The sequence below is a fragment of the Anopheles arabiensis genome, chromosome X (genome assembly GCF_016920715.1).
Source record: "Anopheles arabiensis isolate DONGOLA chromosome X, AaraD3, whole genome shotgun sequence".
In the NCBI taxonomy this organism is placed as follows: Eukaryota; Metazoa; Arthropoda; class Insecta; order Diptera; family Culicidae; genus Anopheles; species Anopheles arabiensis.
Genome location: NC_053519.1, coordinates 6793660 through 6809511, shown reverse-complemented (window position 1 = coordinate 6809511; position 15852 = coordinate 6793660). Strand labels below are relative to the sequence as shown.

General features: G+C 53.6%; 2 protein-coding genes across 2 annotated transcripts; both read right to left on the bottom strand.

Annotated features, from left to right (window-relative positions):
- Positions 1-4392: 4392 nt before the first annotated feature.
- On the bottom strand, positions 4393-10021 carry LOC120906684. The gene is made up of 4 exons (XM_040318540.1): positions 7567-10021; positions 4810-5043; positions 4671-4736; positions 4393-4598 (listed from the first exon to the last, which is right to left on the bottom strand). Exons 1-4 carry the CDS (start codon positions 9871-9873, stop codon positions 4425-4427), a joined length of 2781 nt encoding a protein of 926 aa, XP_040174474.1. The 5' UTR covers positions 9874-10021; the 3' UTR covers positions 4393-4424.
- Positions 10022-13591: 3570 nt separating this feature from the next.
- Positions 13592-15817, bottom strand: LOC120906489 (uncharacterized protein F54F2.9). Its single transcript, XM_040318217.1, has 3 exons — positions 15141-15817; positions 14852-15078; positions 13592-14777 (listed from the first exon to the last, which is right to left on the bottom strand). Exons 1-3 carry the CDS (start codon positions 15612-15614, stop codon positions 13865-13867), a joined length of 1614 nt encoding a protein of 537 aa, XP_040174151.1. The 5' UTR covers positions 15615-15817; the 3' UTR covers positions 13592-13864.
- Positions 15818-15852: the final 35 nt, after the last annotated feature.

The following is a 15852-nucleotide window of genomic DNA, read 5'->3' as shown; positions in this document are numbered from 1 at the left end:
CAGCATCCAGCTGATTACAAAAGTTTCACACAACCATCGCTATAAAGGGTTTTTTTCCCCGTAGTTTTCCGGCCACTTGACGAAGTTTTGTGTTGAATCACTTGTTTCAAAAATACTTCCATACATCGTGGGGAACGATTCTAAAACATGTAAGAAACGATCATTCGTGGATTTCTGCAACTAATCCACAATAATTTGACAAACAACCAAACAAACCCATATATAAAGCCCTGTAATAGCACAATTGTGTTATAAATGAATGCATTTCACCGAAGCATTGCTAAAACTCGATGATGTGAAGTCTAATCGGCGTTGAACAGCAAGCGCATGTAGGATTTGTAGTTAGATGCGTTTTAATCATCTATCACTATTTGGGATACATCAGGGTACAATCCTCATTGTACTGTCGTCAACTCACAGGACTTAACTAGACGCGCTTCATGGGTTCAAGTCCCGTATGGACCGTCTCCTTAATCTTTCTGTTTATCTTGCTATTTTTCCTTCCGATAAACCAATAAGTCGCTTATAACCAGACCCATTAGTGGTACAGGCAAACCTTAACCGAAAAATGGATGTTACACCAAATAATTCTGGTTGAAGAAGACTCCCGTGATGAAAATGTGCCTCAAGAAAAATAAACAGCTCCTATTCTTGGGGTTATAAGATTATATAAATTTCAGTTCAGTCGTTTTTAGGACACTCGTTAGGACTCTTTACGTTTGACGTACACCTGATATATTGCTAGCGTATGAGTTATTATAATATTAGCATACGGATGACATAAGATATAGTTTTGAAGAGCGAAAAGATGGGGAGTAGAAATTGATTAATTGAAAATTGTGGAGCTAGTGTCCAGTGATTTTCAGCCAAAAAATAGCTATTTATCTTGTGATTTAACTTGAAGTGGTAGGTTTTAGCGTCTAAATTAATCATTTGACATGTTTCTGGTCAAAGATTTCAATTTTGTAGTATTTATTTTGCATGGGCAACAAACGGTTTATGAAATTAGTACAATTAGCTCAAAAGATTGTCAAATTTTGAAAACCACCGAGCCTCCGAATTAGCGTATGAGCGGTACCTCGTATCTAGGGGAATACTAGTATTACATTTTTTTACTTACTTTCAGTATAATTCTACAATTTCATAATTTCTTTCTTTTTTTATGGTGTAACTGCCATTTGGGGTTTTTATGTTGCAAGTATTGTGAAGTTGCACACGATGTATTATGTTATTTCTCATGCCTTAAGCAAAAGTTCACGTTCCGTTCACGTCTTCGTGATTTTTCCTCATTCCAGTCCATGTAATTTGTACCCGTCAACCTTATTTCCTCTCGTCAACTAACATTAAGCACATACTTTGTTAAGTCACTTTGGCGGACAATTTAGAATAGTAAAAATAAAGGAATAAAATAAAATAATAATAAAAGGTGTTATTACACTAATATCAATTACTTTATACGCAGTACAATGTGTATTCAAAGAATGTTTCCAAAACATTTTCCTTAACACCTCAGTAATACCGACCATTCACTATTTCTCAACCGTGCAACCCCAACTACGTCCGACGCACCTGGAGCTAGTGTCTTCGTGCGCGCACTACACCACTACTAATCCCCACCGTTGCACGAAGAACCCCCCCATCGAACTCTCGGCCGCTTCGGCAATGCAACGCAGCCACGCTGGAAAGAGCTTGATTTTGCGATCGAGCGCAAAGCCCCGTCGCGCTTGTATGCGTCGGCCCAGTGGCGCTAAACCCACCGCTCCAAAAAGGGGCAACGCACCACGCTAACCGGTGGGAAGTACCCAGCCAGCCAGGCTAATTTCTGAAAGCAATAAAATTTAAACTGTTTCACGCCGCTAATTTTATTATGATTTGCAATCAGGCAGAAACGGAAAAGGGTACAGTTACAGTTCGATTAACTTTTCGGGCGTTAGTTTTCACTGCGGGGCGGCGGCCGTTGGTGCTTTCGCTAGCGATCGCTTTCGTGGGGGTGGAAGGGGGGGGGGGGGTGGGGAGTTGTTGTTGTTGTTGTTATTGGTGGGGTGCCACCGTTTTCGTGGCAACCTTGAGCACCGGTGCCAGCCCAACTCCGGCGCCCAACTGTGCGCTCACGCTTTCCACACTTTCCAGCGCGGTCGCATAGGCGGCAGCACACGTCACCATCATCCCGTATTAGATTGACCGGTTGGCGACGGATTGGCAAATGTGAAAGAAGAAGAATGTAGCGATCTCGTACGAAAAGGAAACAGGAAAAAGGGTAGCCAAATTTTCGCTTTCAACCATTTTGCTTTGCGTCTTAAAATATAATCACAAAATGATAATGCGGTTAAACATTTACAAGAAAGTGTAACATACTAAACAATCTTTTGCAATGAACGCACAACAAATACAAGATACAGATGTGTATCATTCGCCCTGATCGTTTCCGTCCGAGGACAACAAAAGCACACTACAGCCGGGATGCTTCCGTGCTGACTTGCTGGTCTAATGGTGAGCGCGTTGGCTCCCTCAACGTCGAGACTCGGTTCAAATCCCAGAAAAAGGCTGTGATTGTGTTTTATTTGATGACCTTATATGACTTCGTTTTGATATAAAAAATAAGTCTTTTTTCGGTAAAGACCAAAATAACAAAACCACTGGGAGGTGGGTGGCATTGAAGGAAAGATAATGGTATAAATATTAACATTGATTGACGCCTGCTAAAAGCTGCCGCAGCGGCACTTTGAGCGTGTACATATCATCACACCTCCACCACATACACACACTTCCTCATCATGATGAATCAGGTGTGTAAATAAAGAAGAGAGTGTTGTCACTACTACACGTCACCCCACAACCGTTGCCGCCGGTCAGCCTTCAAAAGAGGCGCGTTGTTGTATAACGTCTCTTTTTGTGTGTCCATCCCGCCAATGCCTTTACTGCCGATGCTTATCAACTTCCGAGGTAGCATTTTAAAGCATCGGCACAAGTTGGGTGAACTGTTATCGTAATTATTGCAAGAGTAAAAGGTTAGCGCGCGCACACACACACACACATAAATCGTATATCTTATCGTTCTATAAAGATAAGAAGTAAAAATGTGTGTGCTAAATGTAAGTGTCACCGGCTAGTCACCACAGAAAAAAAGGGTGTAAAATGTCATCGTCAAAACAGGAGACAGCAGTGCTCCGTTTCGTAATTTTTTCTTCCGTTTTTTTCTGGTGTGTGAGATCGATTGAATGAATTTGGACGAAAGTCCCACTTGTTGTTTGCTTGTTTAGGAATATATTTTTCCGAGCAATAGGTACGCCATTTCGCAGGCCAGCGCCACCTCGGGCTGTATCCATCTGTGTATCCTTTTTTTTAATGATTATCTCCTTCTCCTTTTTTCCCTATCTCTCTCCTCTATCTATCACACCCTATCTAGTTCCTCCACGTCACACAAATAGCCTGGCCACGACTCGCTTCCGGGGCAGTGGGCAGCGCAGCAACCCTTGTTTTTACGGCCGACACAAAAAAAAGCGGGGGGGAAGGAGTATTAAGATAATGATTAAGATAATGCGGTCTAGTATGAAAGTCGATAAGTCGGATTACATTACGTTTGAGCAAAAAAAAAAAAAAACAACACAGCTAGTGATGCTAGTAGTAGCAGTACGGATTATCACTATGTACAATAAACGCTTGCCGGCACCTTCCCGTTTTGTTTGTGTGTGTTATTTAGATATACAGAAAAGATAGCAAAAAAAAACACAGAACTAAAGCTGCTATTTGAGGATGAATGGGGTTCTTGCACCTTACTTATATGTGTATGTGTGTGTGTGTGTGTGTGTAAAATAATAAAAAAAAGTTATATTTGTTTAAATAATGTGCCTACCACGTGGTGACTGCGGGAGGATGAAAGAAAGCTAACTGATTGTCAATTTTTTTTTTGAGCGCACAAAATATTCTTTTACTAATATGTGTGTTTGTGCATGTGTCTGTGTGTGTGTGTGTGTGTGGGAGAAAAGAAAAGAAGGAAGTACACCAGGGACACACTAATCACTTAACGAACAAAACCCGCTACATGCTAGACGACAAACTACTAAGTAACGAAATAAGGGGGACCGTGTCCATTCTTCCTGTTGGTCGGCTCCTTCCAGCCCGGTCATGCGTGTCTATCAAAAATAAACCCACTCACACACACACACACACGCGCGCACCTAAAACATGAAGCTACTCCTTAGCTACTATCATACTCTGACTCACTGTCCACTGTCCTCCGTTTACCCTGCTCAGCTCCTTCGTCAGCCTGCTTATTAAGTGCTTTGGGGAGCGATAGCGCCATTTTCCCTCTCCAGGGGGAAAAAACGCTCCGAGGCTCCCTCTGTGTGTGTGTGTGTGTAATGTGGTACTGATAAAATTGTAACACCCCCCCCCCCCTCCCCCAAAAAAACCCCGAACCCCGCTCAGCAGTTGTGACACTTGACCAGCCCGACCTCGTCACAGTTCATGCACTTGAGGGCGACGAATTCGGCGGTGAAGTGGTTCCGGTGGATCGACTTCTTCGAGCCGCCGCAGGACGGGCACGGCAGCAACCGGTACCCGCCGCACACCTTGCACATGTACGGCGACTCCAGACACTGAAACAAGAAGAAGAGCCACCGTTAACTGAGCGTTCCTGCTGCGCGTTACGCAACGTTACGACGCGTTACCTTGTACGGTTTCAGCATTTTGCGCAGCTCGCCGCTCTCGTTCAGCCGCTCGATACATTCGGCGTCCTGCGGGGGAGTTTAGTGACGTTAGTGACCGTTGGAAAGCGAGTTCCGATAGAAAACCTCGATTGAAACTTACCCCGATGTGCTGACCGTCCACAAACACCTGCGGTATGTTGATCGTGTCCGACTGCATCCGCTCCCGGATCTCCTGCTGGTACTCGCTGCTCATGAAGATGTCCCGCTCCTCGAACTTGACCAGCAGCGTGCGCAGGATCTGCTTCACGTTCGCGCACTTGGTGTACGTTTCCCGCACGATGCCCATGCTGGTGCTGTACACGACCACCTTGCCCGCCTCCTTGTCCTTGTAGTTCTGGGTGCAACAATAAAAACAAAAACAAAACAAAACAAAAAATACAGTCATCTGGATTAGTTTTAGTAGTTCAGCACGAGCGAGCAACAAAACAAAAAAAGGAACAGGAAGCAGGAGTGAAGAATGCGCTGGCACACATACTGGCTGGATGGCATACTTTAGTCTACCGGTTCAGGGCCCCCCCCCCCCAGGGGCGGGCGGGCACATGACACACATCCGGGCCGGAAGCGCCCGCTGCATCCAGCTGCAAGCGACCAAGCGACGAAACCCCGCTTGCAACCGAAGGCTCCCCTCAAGGAGTCAACGTCAAGAGCAGTTCCAAGAGCGGGTTGCAGCAGGACCAAAATTGGGTCACCGCACCGAGTAGGTCAGTGCCGAGGCCAGCTGTCCAGGCGGTCAAGGCGAAAGCAAAGGAACCAAAAAAAAAAAAAAAAGAGAAGAGATCCGGTTTTGTCAACGAGCGCGGTTGTCCCGGGTGTAAAACCGGTTCCACCAGGCCGCTCCAGAAGGCACCGTTATGGGGCAGTTTGCCGCCTTTTTGTGTGCGGTGGCCTACTAACTCGCTTGCCCCAGTTGGCTCACCCAGCGGGTGCCGTCCCGAGCAAACACAACAAACGAAAGGCTCGTTGCTTGCTGCCCCCGGGATAGCGAAGATGTCTCTGGGCGGAGAAGAGGTTACTTGCATGAAGTACTGCAGACTAGTGAAGGGGTTTAGGGTGGCAAAACTCCGGAGTCGACTCCGATTCGACTCCAACAATTTCGGAGCATTATCCGGAGGCGTCCGAAGTTGGAGTCGTTGAAGTCGTTTGGAGTACTCCGGAGTCGTCCAGAGTCGCCCGGAGCCTCCCGGAATCGTCCAGAGTCGCTTGGAATTGTCGTCCAAAGTCATCCGAAGTCATCCAGAGTCGTCCGTAGACGTCCCGTTTTAGAGTCATCCGTAGTCTCTATAGTCTTCCAGAGTCGTCTGGAGTCGTCCAGAGTCGTCCGGAGACATCCACAGTCGTCCGGAAACATCCAAAGTCATCCGAAGTCATCCAGAGTCGTCCATAGACGTCTGGTGTTTGAGTCGGTCGTAGTCTCTAGAGTCTTCCGGAGTCGTCCGGAGTCGTCCAGAGTCGTCCGGAGACATCCAGAGTCGTCCGGAGACATCAAGAGGTAAAGAGAACATAAAAAAAACAATCGAAATGAAATCCCTGATCTCAAGCACATTGGACCAGACGACTCCCACCGACTCGGGACGACTCTGATTCCCACCAACTCCGTCTCCAGGCGACTCCACGACGACTCCGGACAACTCCAAACGACTCTAGACTTCTCCGAACTACTCGGGACGACTGCAGGCGACTCCAGACAACTTCGAACTAAGAATTGCCGGGGTCGGATCAGAGTCGAGGTTGCGCTTCAGAGAGCACCTCACTGCTGCGCACTATCATCAAGTCAGGATCAACTCGTTTCTCGATGGCACTGTTTTGGAGCATCCAATTAACGATGATGGCGTGATGCTCAACACACAACACACTTAAGTTTAAAACACACACACACATCATAACGCCTTTCTCCTGGGACGAGCAGGCAATTGATGAGGATACTGGCCCCGATTACTCCTGCCGTGGAGAGGGGGAGAATTGGATGACATAAAGCGGGCAACCCCCTGAGGCGGGCGGCTTAGTCCATTGGCCGGGTCGTCCAACCGCCAATCGGTGGTGGCGTGTTTGATTAACATACACGACGTAAGCGGCCAACCCCCCGCCACCCCTTTTGTAGTTGCTCGGACGATCGGACTTGCCGGGTGACTTGCCGTGCTCAGCGGTGCGCTTGTCTGGAAAATGTGGGCCGCATAAAGATTGGTAATGCTGGCGAAAGATGGCATTTTTCGTTTCGACCACCAGGTTCGTTTGTTTGTGTGCCTGAAAAGGAAAAGTGAAGCGCGTTTGCGGGCGATCGATTTCCCAACCTGACCTGCCGCGAGATAACGCATGCTGCAGATCACACACACACACACGCGCGCATAAAGGGGCAAATCACTTTCAATTGTTGCAAAACAAAAACGTCGTGTAGCGTGCTGCACAATGGGAGGCTTTTTTTTTTGGGTGCTGGAATTAGCGTACATAATTGCGTAATGCGAGGTGCAAACGACGAACCCCTCCCTCCGCCCACCAAACAAACCTGTTATCGCAGCTTGAAGCAATGAGCTGCAATGAGGCTGGGACTGGCACCAGCGCCAATTGTGTTTCTGCCAATGATGATGGGGGATGATGGCGCACCGCCGTCGTGAAAATTCGCGCTCGTGAGCTAATCACGTGTGAAAGATGCTGCCGTGTGCTTCCCAATTTGCTGCGATTACCCAAACACAACAACAACAAAAGGCGGGCTGAGCAGTCATCTAATTAAGTGCGAAATAGCACACCAACCCAGGGTTCCACCAGTAAAATAAAACCAGTAAAAAAAAGAGAGAAAAAATCCCTCCACGGAAGCAAGCGACGAACCCCGCAAATCAGCCGCGCATTCAGCCCATCCCCTTACCTTCATGCCGGTCTGCTGCATCTGGAGAAAGGTGGCGATCCCGTTGCGGACCCGGTTCTTGACGCCCCGCACCGTGCCCTTGTTGCTGCGGATCGTCGACGTGCCGTTGCTGAGGTCGCGCAGCCCGGCAAAGCTCTCGTCGTCGTCGTCGGGGGCGGTGGCCGCCCCGGCCGACGGTCCGGGCCGGGTGTCCGGCGAGCCGGGCCGGGTCGCGCCCGGCTGCTCGCCCGCCGCCCGCTCGTTCAGATGAAACTTGTAGTACCGGTCGCTCTCGAACTGATTGCTGCGGACGCTCTCGGCGGTGTGCGAGCTGGCCGAGCAGCTGCTCGGCGCCCGCTCATTGATTGGGTGGTGGTGGTGGTGGTGGTGGTGCAGCAACGGCAGGTTGCTGGACGGCTGTTGATCGGGTTGATCGTGGCGCACCGCCCGGCCCGCCTCGAGGCTGTTGATTTTGTCCATCAGTAGCGTGCGGGTGGTGGTGGTGCTGCTGGCGGCGACGGCCGCCGCCGCCGCTGCCGCCGACGCGAAGCTGTTCAGATCGAGCGGCCCCCCGCACCGCTGCCCACCATGGTGGGTCACCGGGGGTGGTGGCAGCCGGGCCACCTTCCGCTCCTCGTCGTCGTCGGGTTCGTCGTCTGCGTCCGCGTCCGCGTCGTCGTCGGTGCAGTACACCTTGGGCCGGCTGCCCCGTATTGCGGCGAGCAGCGAGTCGGGCAGGGCCGGACCGCCACCGGTCCGCTTCGCTAGCACCCGCTGCTGCTGTCCTTCCTCCTCCTCTTCCTCGGCCGCCGCCGCCGCCGCCACCACCACCAGGCTCGACTGGAGCTGCTCGAAGTTGAGCGAATCGCAGCTCAGGCACGATTCCGACCCGTCACTATCGGTCGCCGAGATGAGGCTTGCTGCGTGCTGGTGCTGGACCGTCCGCCCCGTGTCGTAACCGTCGACCGTCTGTTGCTCCGCGTTCTGTCTGTTGCGGGCCGTCTCCTGCTGCTGGTGCTGGAGCCGCTGTTCGTGTTGGTGCGCCGCGCTGATAACGCTATCCGGCCCGTTGTCGTCGTCGTTATCAACCCCCGATACCGGCGGTGGTGCTGCTGCTGCTGCTGCTGCTGCGAGCGGTGGCGTCGGTGGGGCCGATACCGGTGGCGGCGGCGGCGGCGGTGTCACTGCCGGCCGCACCATATCACCCCCGTCCGCGAGGCTTTTCCTTATCGCGCCGGACGACGCGCGCAACCGTTGCGACATCTTTTTCGGCAGCGGCGGCGGCGTCAGCTCGATATCGCTGCAGGTGCCACTGTCGAGCATGTCGCTCGGCGAGCACTGGCCGCTCGAGCCGCCGCTCGAGCCGCCGGTCGAGCCGCCGGCCGACCGGGCCGCCATGTAGTAGACGTACGGGGCACCGTCCAGGTCGGCCGGCTCGTGCCGCTTCTTCTGCACCATCGCGGCGGTGCTGGTCGGCGGTTCCGGCGGGTCGGGCGATGCGACGCGCACCAGCGTCCGATCCTCGAACGTGACCGTCACCAGCACGGCGGAGGAGGAGGAGGAGGTGGAGGAGGTGGTGGAGGAGGAGGAGGACGGCCGGGGTGGTGGCTGTGAGTCCGGCACGACCGACACGACCGTCACACTCTGCGCCGGACACTTGCTGTTGTTGTTGCAGTCCTCCTGCCCTTCCTCGCCCTCGCACTTCACGCACTTTTCTTCTGCTTCTTCGTCCTTCACTAGCGAATGGTCCTGCACAGGCTGCTGCTGCTCCTGCTGCTCGTCTGCTGGGACAATCTGTATGCGCACCACGTTGTCGCAGTGGCCGAGCGGCGTTGCCTCTGGAGCGCACGTTTGCGCACCGCGTACGTACACGATCTGTTGCGCACCGCTGCACGGAGCCGTTGACGCACCGACGACGTTCGTGCCGAGAGTGTTGTGGTTCTCCGCCGGCTGGTCGGGCGCAGGCCCCAGCGCTGCAGCGGCTGGGGCAAGTGCCGTTATAAGCACGCCCTGCTCCTGCCCGCCTTCGCCCGACGGTGGCGTCGCGGCTGGCTCGCAGCAGTGGGAACGTTCCCCGACCGGTGGTGGCGATGATGGTGGGGGGGTTCGCTGTTCGCTCGCGCCGTTCACCCCGCTAGCGCCATTCTGCAACTTCTCCTCCTGCTGCTCCTCCACCACCACCACCACCACCTCTTCCTGCACCTGCTCGGCATATACCGTTGCTTGCGGGAGGCATGGTTTTTCTAGCCGCAGCAGCGCCAGGGGCGGCTCCTGGGGCTCCTGGGGCGGCTGCTCTTTCTCGGCGGCGACGGAGGCTGCCGACTCCATCTGCTGCTGTTGTTGTTGCTGTTGTTGGTGTTGGTTTGTTGCACCGTTCGTTCTGCTTCTTCGCGTCTCACTCACACACACACGCGCGCGCCTTTGTGCAAGCTGATTGGAGCCTTCTTTTCACCCTTCTCCCGTGTGTGAGTGTGTGCTTTCTTTCTTTCTTTCTTTCTTTCGTACTTTCTTTCGAAAGAGGGAGGGGTAGGGGGCGGGGGGGTTTCTGCACCCCTTCTCGGAGAGCGGGTTAGAAGGGGGTTGGGGGGGGAGGGGGGTGATGAAGTAGCGCCGCGAGTTTAACCACCTGTGAAAAACAATTTAAGCAGAAACAGAGAGAGAGAGAGAGAGAGAGAGAGAGAGAGAGAGAGAAAATGAAAAAAATAAGTCGATTGCGCGGTAAATCAAGGCGAAAGCGCGTGTGTGTGACCGAGAGAAAGAAAAAGAGAGATAGAGAGAGAGAGAGAGAGAGAGAGAGAGAGAGAGAGAGAGAGAGAGAGAGAAAGAAAGGGGTTTGCATCTCTCTTTCTCCTTCACACACACACGTGATGCTCTCTCACCATCCTTCTTCCCCTCCCAACCCCCCTCCCCCCCCCCTCTTAAAGACATATGTGAGGTCTTTCTTCTTCACCTGTTCTCTCGTCAGGCTCCGTTTTATGGGAGGCATTTGTAAGCAGCAGAAGTAACCAGAAACGGGAGATTCGGGAAGCTTCCTCATACCCCCCCCCTTCCCCACACACACTTCCTTCACAGCGGCGCATCTTGTGCGCCACTAACCACCACCGTGCTATGTGGAGCATCCGGATCAAGAATCTATCTAGCAATGAAGGGGGGGGGGGGGGGGTGAGGAAATGGGAGGGAGAGTGATACGTGCGCGGGCATGTACGCGTGTGGTTTTGCGTCGCGGTGGCAGAGCGCAAGAAGAGAAAGTATGTTACGGCCCGGGCGTACGCGGCAGGCGCAACAGCTCGAATGAAACAATTTTGAGCCACAAAACTAACTCCACTGTGAAACGAGGGGGGGGGGGGGTGGGAGGGGGAAGACGATGGGTAAGAAAAGCAGCAACTTCCCTGTGCGCCCTCCAAAATAACGCGTGCGATAATAATAATAATAATAATAACAATAGCAATAACAATAGCAATAATCAATGGGAAGCAGCAGAATATGGCAAAATGCCTTCCGCTTCGCTGCGAAAAAAATAAACCACACACACACACACACGCACGCAGGCACACAGATACATGCTAGCCGAGCGGATCGATTCCAGATGGTGCAGCACAAGAAATAGCAGCAGAAATAGAAATAGAAATTAAAAACTCCCTTCCTTCCTTCCGTTTTCCTTCCACCTAAACTATCGCTGGAGAAGGGGGCGATGGGGGGGGGGTTGTAAAGGGATGTGGAGAGGTGAAGAGGGGGTTTACGGGGTACGGTGAACTCCGAAACTGCGGACTTCGGTGCGGCCCCACGGGACCCAAGTCAGCGGACCAGCGTGCGAGTTTCCCGGAACAGGCCACGAACCCCCCCCCCCGCCGCTGCAGGCGAAGGGAAGAACTGAGGAAATCGCTGCGGAACCATTGAACTGTTGTGTTGCTGCATACAAAGTTAAAGTTTCTGCAACGAACAGGAAAAAAAACCCGCACGCACGCACACACACATGGCCACGAAAGTTTGGAATCCAGCTGGGCGAAAAACGGGGCGGCAGAGGGGGAGGGGGGGGGAGGTATTTGGAACCCGCTGGAGGTCGTTGATTGATTTTCCTCCCTTCCTCCCGTACCGCCCTGTTCCGAGGGGGAAAAAACCGGATCCAGTGTCCAGTTTTTCCACCCCTTTTTTGGGAAATGTGGTGGGAGGGGTGGGGGGAGGGGGAGTTGGTGCACAAACTTTCAAACTTCTTTCAAATCCCGCAAAGGACGCACGGATGCCTGGCGAGGCTCCCCAGGAACCGGCCATCAACACAACCCTTCCCCCCCCCCCCACCCACCTTCTTCGCCCAGCCATGTGTGTTCTCGTTTTGTAAGGGCCGGTTTTACCTGTTTTTTGTTTTAGTTTTTGTTGTTGTTTTATGCACCAGATATGCACCAATTGAGTCTTGGGGGGGGGGGGGGAGGTCGAGGAGGGGTTGCACTTTCTAGATCTCGCGCACTGCACTGCACTGGCTGTGGGCTGGGGCAGAGACCCCACGCTCGAGGTTCGATACGGTCAAACGGGGCAGGGGGTGAGGGGGGGGGGGTGGTGAAGGAGGGGAGTCGTTTGCACTGACTTTGGTCTGATTGAATGGGCCCCTTGTTTTTGGAGGAAGGTTCCGTTTTCTCGCCTCTTCCCCGACACACACACACACACACACACTAGTGTCACCCACCTGGATCCGGGAGATTTTCCTGCGGAGAGGTGGTGATGTTGGTGGACCGGAATCGATCGGCAAAATCGGAATTGCAGCAACCACACCACAGGGGATCCACACTGTTGAACGAACTTTCCACTAACGACGGTTCAAAGGGATGACCGGCCCCTGGTAAAGGGGAGGGGGAGGGGCGTATTTGTGGGGGTTGAAACACGGTGGTCACCGACCAGGGCAGCCGCGGTGCTAAACCCGACACCAGCGCCGCGACACCTAAGCTCCCTGAGGTGGGGTTCGTCGTCTAGTCGCGCGTGCGTGGTTGGCGGCGTGGTTGGCGCAGCCCGTACTGCTGGTCGCACTGTCAAAAAAGCACGGCCCGGGTGCGCGACTTGTTTGCAGTGAAATGTGGCGTGGTGAAAAGCTGGAGCAAGTGAAACGTTGGCCTCCACCTTCCGCTGCCCGACTCGCGACTCCGATACCCAGCGAGCGAGCGAGCGACGAGACCCCGAATCGACGGGGTGCCACAATACACACACACACGCGCGAGCGAGCGAGCGCGCGCCCGACTATACAACAAAAAAGAAAGCGTACCAGCGTACCCCATTCACACTGCGAACGTCTTTATTTTGAAGGAACCACCGCGGGAGGGCGAGGCTTTTTTACTTCTTTTTTGTTTTTTTTTTTTGGCAGTGCCAGAAATTTTGGCAGGCCCGGTAAGCGCCCGAAAGCGAGACGGAAGTGGCCGCACGCATCTTCTGTCTCCGAATGTGTTGTTGTTGTTGTTGTTGTTGTTGTTATATTGCGGGCTTTTCCATTTCTTTTCTATCGCATGTGTGGTGCTTTTGATAAGAAGAGGTTGCGCGCGCGTGTGTGTGTGTGCGCACACGTTCATTAGGCTCCGTTTGATGCGTCCCGCAGATCCACCCCCAAAAGGGGGACACGCGTAGGATGGGGGTTCATCGCTTCGCCTCTCGTTGAAGTCTTTCGTCTACGCGTTTCTAGAAGGCACGCGCGCAACAATTAAAGCCAGTTTAATGAGCGGGGGTGCGGGATAGAATTGAAAAAAGAAGAGGAGTGGGGGGGGGGGGGAGAGGAGGGTCAGGGAGGCAGGGGGAAGAAAAATAGAAAGCATAAAGCGCAGCATAGAATCAATAAATCACACACGTTCTAAAGCAATCCCCAAGGCTTGCTTGTTAAAACGTCCCGGATCGCCATGGCGTAACGAACGCAGGGGTGCGTGCTTTATCATCATTCCCCACCCACCCCATACTCCACCCTCGTATGTTACATCATTGAATTAAAATGATGTTTTCGGAAGAAAAACACGAACGCAGGGCGTTTTTTTTTTTTGTTCGTTAATGTTCTCTCTCACACACAAACACACACACGTTCAAGCACACGCTTGAGCGATGCTTTCTTTTATTCTAACGGCTGTCTTTACCTCCCGTCTCCCCTCCTCCCCCTCCCCAAACAATAACAATCTTGAACAGATATTCACACAGCGAGGGCAACGAGGGGAGCAATTAAAAAAAAGTAGAAGGAAGAACAGAAAAAAAAAAAATACGAATCGTCGTCAGTTCTCCATGGGGTGCGTGCTCTTTGTGCCTGCTTTTCCCGCCGCACGTCGTCCCAAGTATCGCACACGCGTACGCGGCAGCACGTTCATATCTCCTCCGGCTCGTCCGACATGTCCGAATCGTCCGAGTAGCTGTAGTATGCTTTCGCTTTCTTGCGCTCCCGCCGCTTGCTCTTTGCCTGGCTCTTGCCACCGGTCGGTGCCGGTGGTGGTGGTGGTGGAGCTGCACCGTCATCGTCATTATCATCATCGCCACCGCCATCCTGCTGCTTGGGCGGGTCCTGCTTGGGCGGTGCAGCGCCATCCGCCGCCGGCTCATCCGCGGCCGCCGCACTCTTCTGCTTCTTCACCAGCTCGACCAGATACTTGTAGCGGGCGACGCACTCCTCCTTCGACTTGCCCGGCACGCTGTTCGCGATCTTCTGCCAGCGGTCGTAGTTGGCCGACTTCGGGTACTTCTGGATGGCGACCTCGAGCGCCTGCTGCTGCTGCTGCGTCCAGGTGCTGCCGCTCGCTGCCGGCTCGCCGCCGCCGCCGCCAGCGGTATCGCGCGTTTTCGTCTTCACCTTGGCGGCGACCGGTGCGCCTCCGCTCTCGTCCCCCCGCGCACCCTCCGACTGGTGGGGCAACCGGTAGCCGCACTCCTTCATCTTGGCCGCCATGTACGTGATCTCCTCGACGCTGCGCTGCATCAGCTCGGCGATCAGCTCCCACCGGTTGCTCGTACCGCCCGGGTACTTCTTGACCAGCCGCACCAGCTCGACCAGATCGTCCTCCGTCCACAGCCCGCCCGACTGGGGCAGGGGCGCGGCGGTGCCGCTGCTTGCCCCTTCCGCCGGCTGGCCCGGCTTGTTGATGCGCTGGCTGTACGCGGCCAGCTCTTCGTCCGTCTTTTCCGGCACCACCATCTTCTTGGAGCGCTTGCGCAGGATGCGGTTCTCCTTGTCCTTTGCCCGCTGCTCCTCGAGCGATGCCTGCAGCTCGATCTCTTCCTTCTCGCTGGAAGCAACAAAACAACAATTCACAAATGACCCGCTTTGCTCAAATTGACCCGAGTGGCCCCGCTCACTCACCGTTGCAGCTCCTCTTCCCGCTGCTTCTTCTGCTCCGAGTACAGCGCGAACAGGTGCCGAATGGCGCCGGGCGTCCCCGTCACCGTGCACCACAGCCACACCGGTATCTGGCACGGGAGCGTGTTTTTCATGCTCGGCAGGGGAATTTCGTTGATCAGCTCCTCCAGTTGCACGTTCGTTTGCTTTTTCTTGTTCAGCTTCTTCAGCTTGCTACCCACGATTTGTTCCTGCAAAAGCAAATTCGTTCTTTAATACCAAATTTTCCCCCTTTTTTTTAGCGGACGCTTACCGCCGTATACTTCTTCTCGAAGTAGGCTGCCCACGCGACAAAGTACTGCATCACCGTGATCACCACGAACAGGATGGCGGCACTCTCGGCCATGCCCATCTTCCGGACGTGCCGGTAGTAGTACAGCGCCGACTTCCAGTTCGGCATGCCCTCTTTCAGCACCTTGTCGTACTTTTCCCGCCGGCCCGGATCCTTGAGCACCTCGTACACGGACACGAGATTGCGGAAGCGTATGTTCGCGTCCTCCGCATCGCTCTTGTCCGGGTGCAGCACGACCGACAGCGTGCGGAACGCGCGCTTGATCTCGGCCAGCGTCGCGGTCTGGTTGATGTTTAGCAGCGTGTAGAAATTTTCGTTCACCTCCTCGACCAGATCGAACAGCTCCATGTCCTCCGAGCCCCAGCCGTGGGCCACGGTCGCCGGGACGGCGACGAGCAGGACGGTCGCAAGCAGCAGGAGCTGCCCCGGTCCCATTTTTGTTTCGGGGGGCCGCTAAAAAACAACGGAAGCGATGTGCAACCGAACTTTCGCTTTCTGGGGGTGGCCCTGGCCAACCCAAACCAGGCGTCGCGTATGTGGACTCTTCACGGCGGCGAACCTTTAACCCCCGCCTGCAATTGTTTATACGTCACCTTTGCTTACGCATGCGACACACGCACGCACACGCACACAGTGGCGTTTGTTGACGGCTGGCATCAACCGGGCAGTAGCT

Bases quoted from the DNA above. Each gene is read 5' to 3' on its own strand.
- LOC120906489 (XM_040318217.1), bottom strand. From the start codon at position 15,614: ATGGGACCGGGGCAGCTCCTGCTGCTTGCGACCGTCCTGCTCGTCGCC. The intron at 15,079-15,140 runs GTAAGCGTCCGC...TTGCTTTTGCAG, and splicing joins TCGAGAAGAAGTATACGGCG to GAACAAATCGTGGGTAGCAA. The intron at 14,778-14,851 runs GTGAGTGAGCGG...TGTTGCTTCCAG, and splicing joins CGGGAAGAGGAGCTGCAACG to CGAGAAGGAAGAGATCGAGC.
- LOC120906684 (XM_040318540.1), bottom strand. From the start codon at position 9,873: ATGGAGTCGGCAGCCTCCGTCGCCGCCGAGAAAGAGCAGCCGCCCCAG. The intron at 5,044-7,566 runs GTAAGGGGATGG...TGTTGCACCCAG, and splicing joins TGCAGCAGACCGGCATGAAG to AACTACAAGGACAAGGAGGC. The intron at 4,737-4,809 runs GTAAGTTTCAAT...ACTCCCCCGCAG, and splicing joins TGGACGGTCAGCACATCGGG to GACGCCGAATGTATCGAGCG.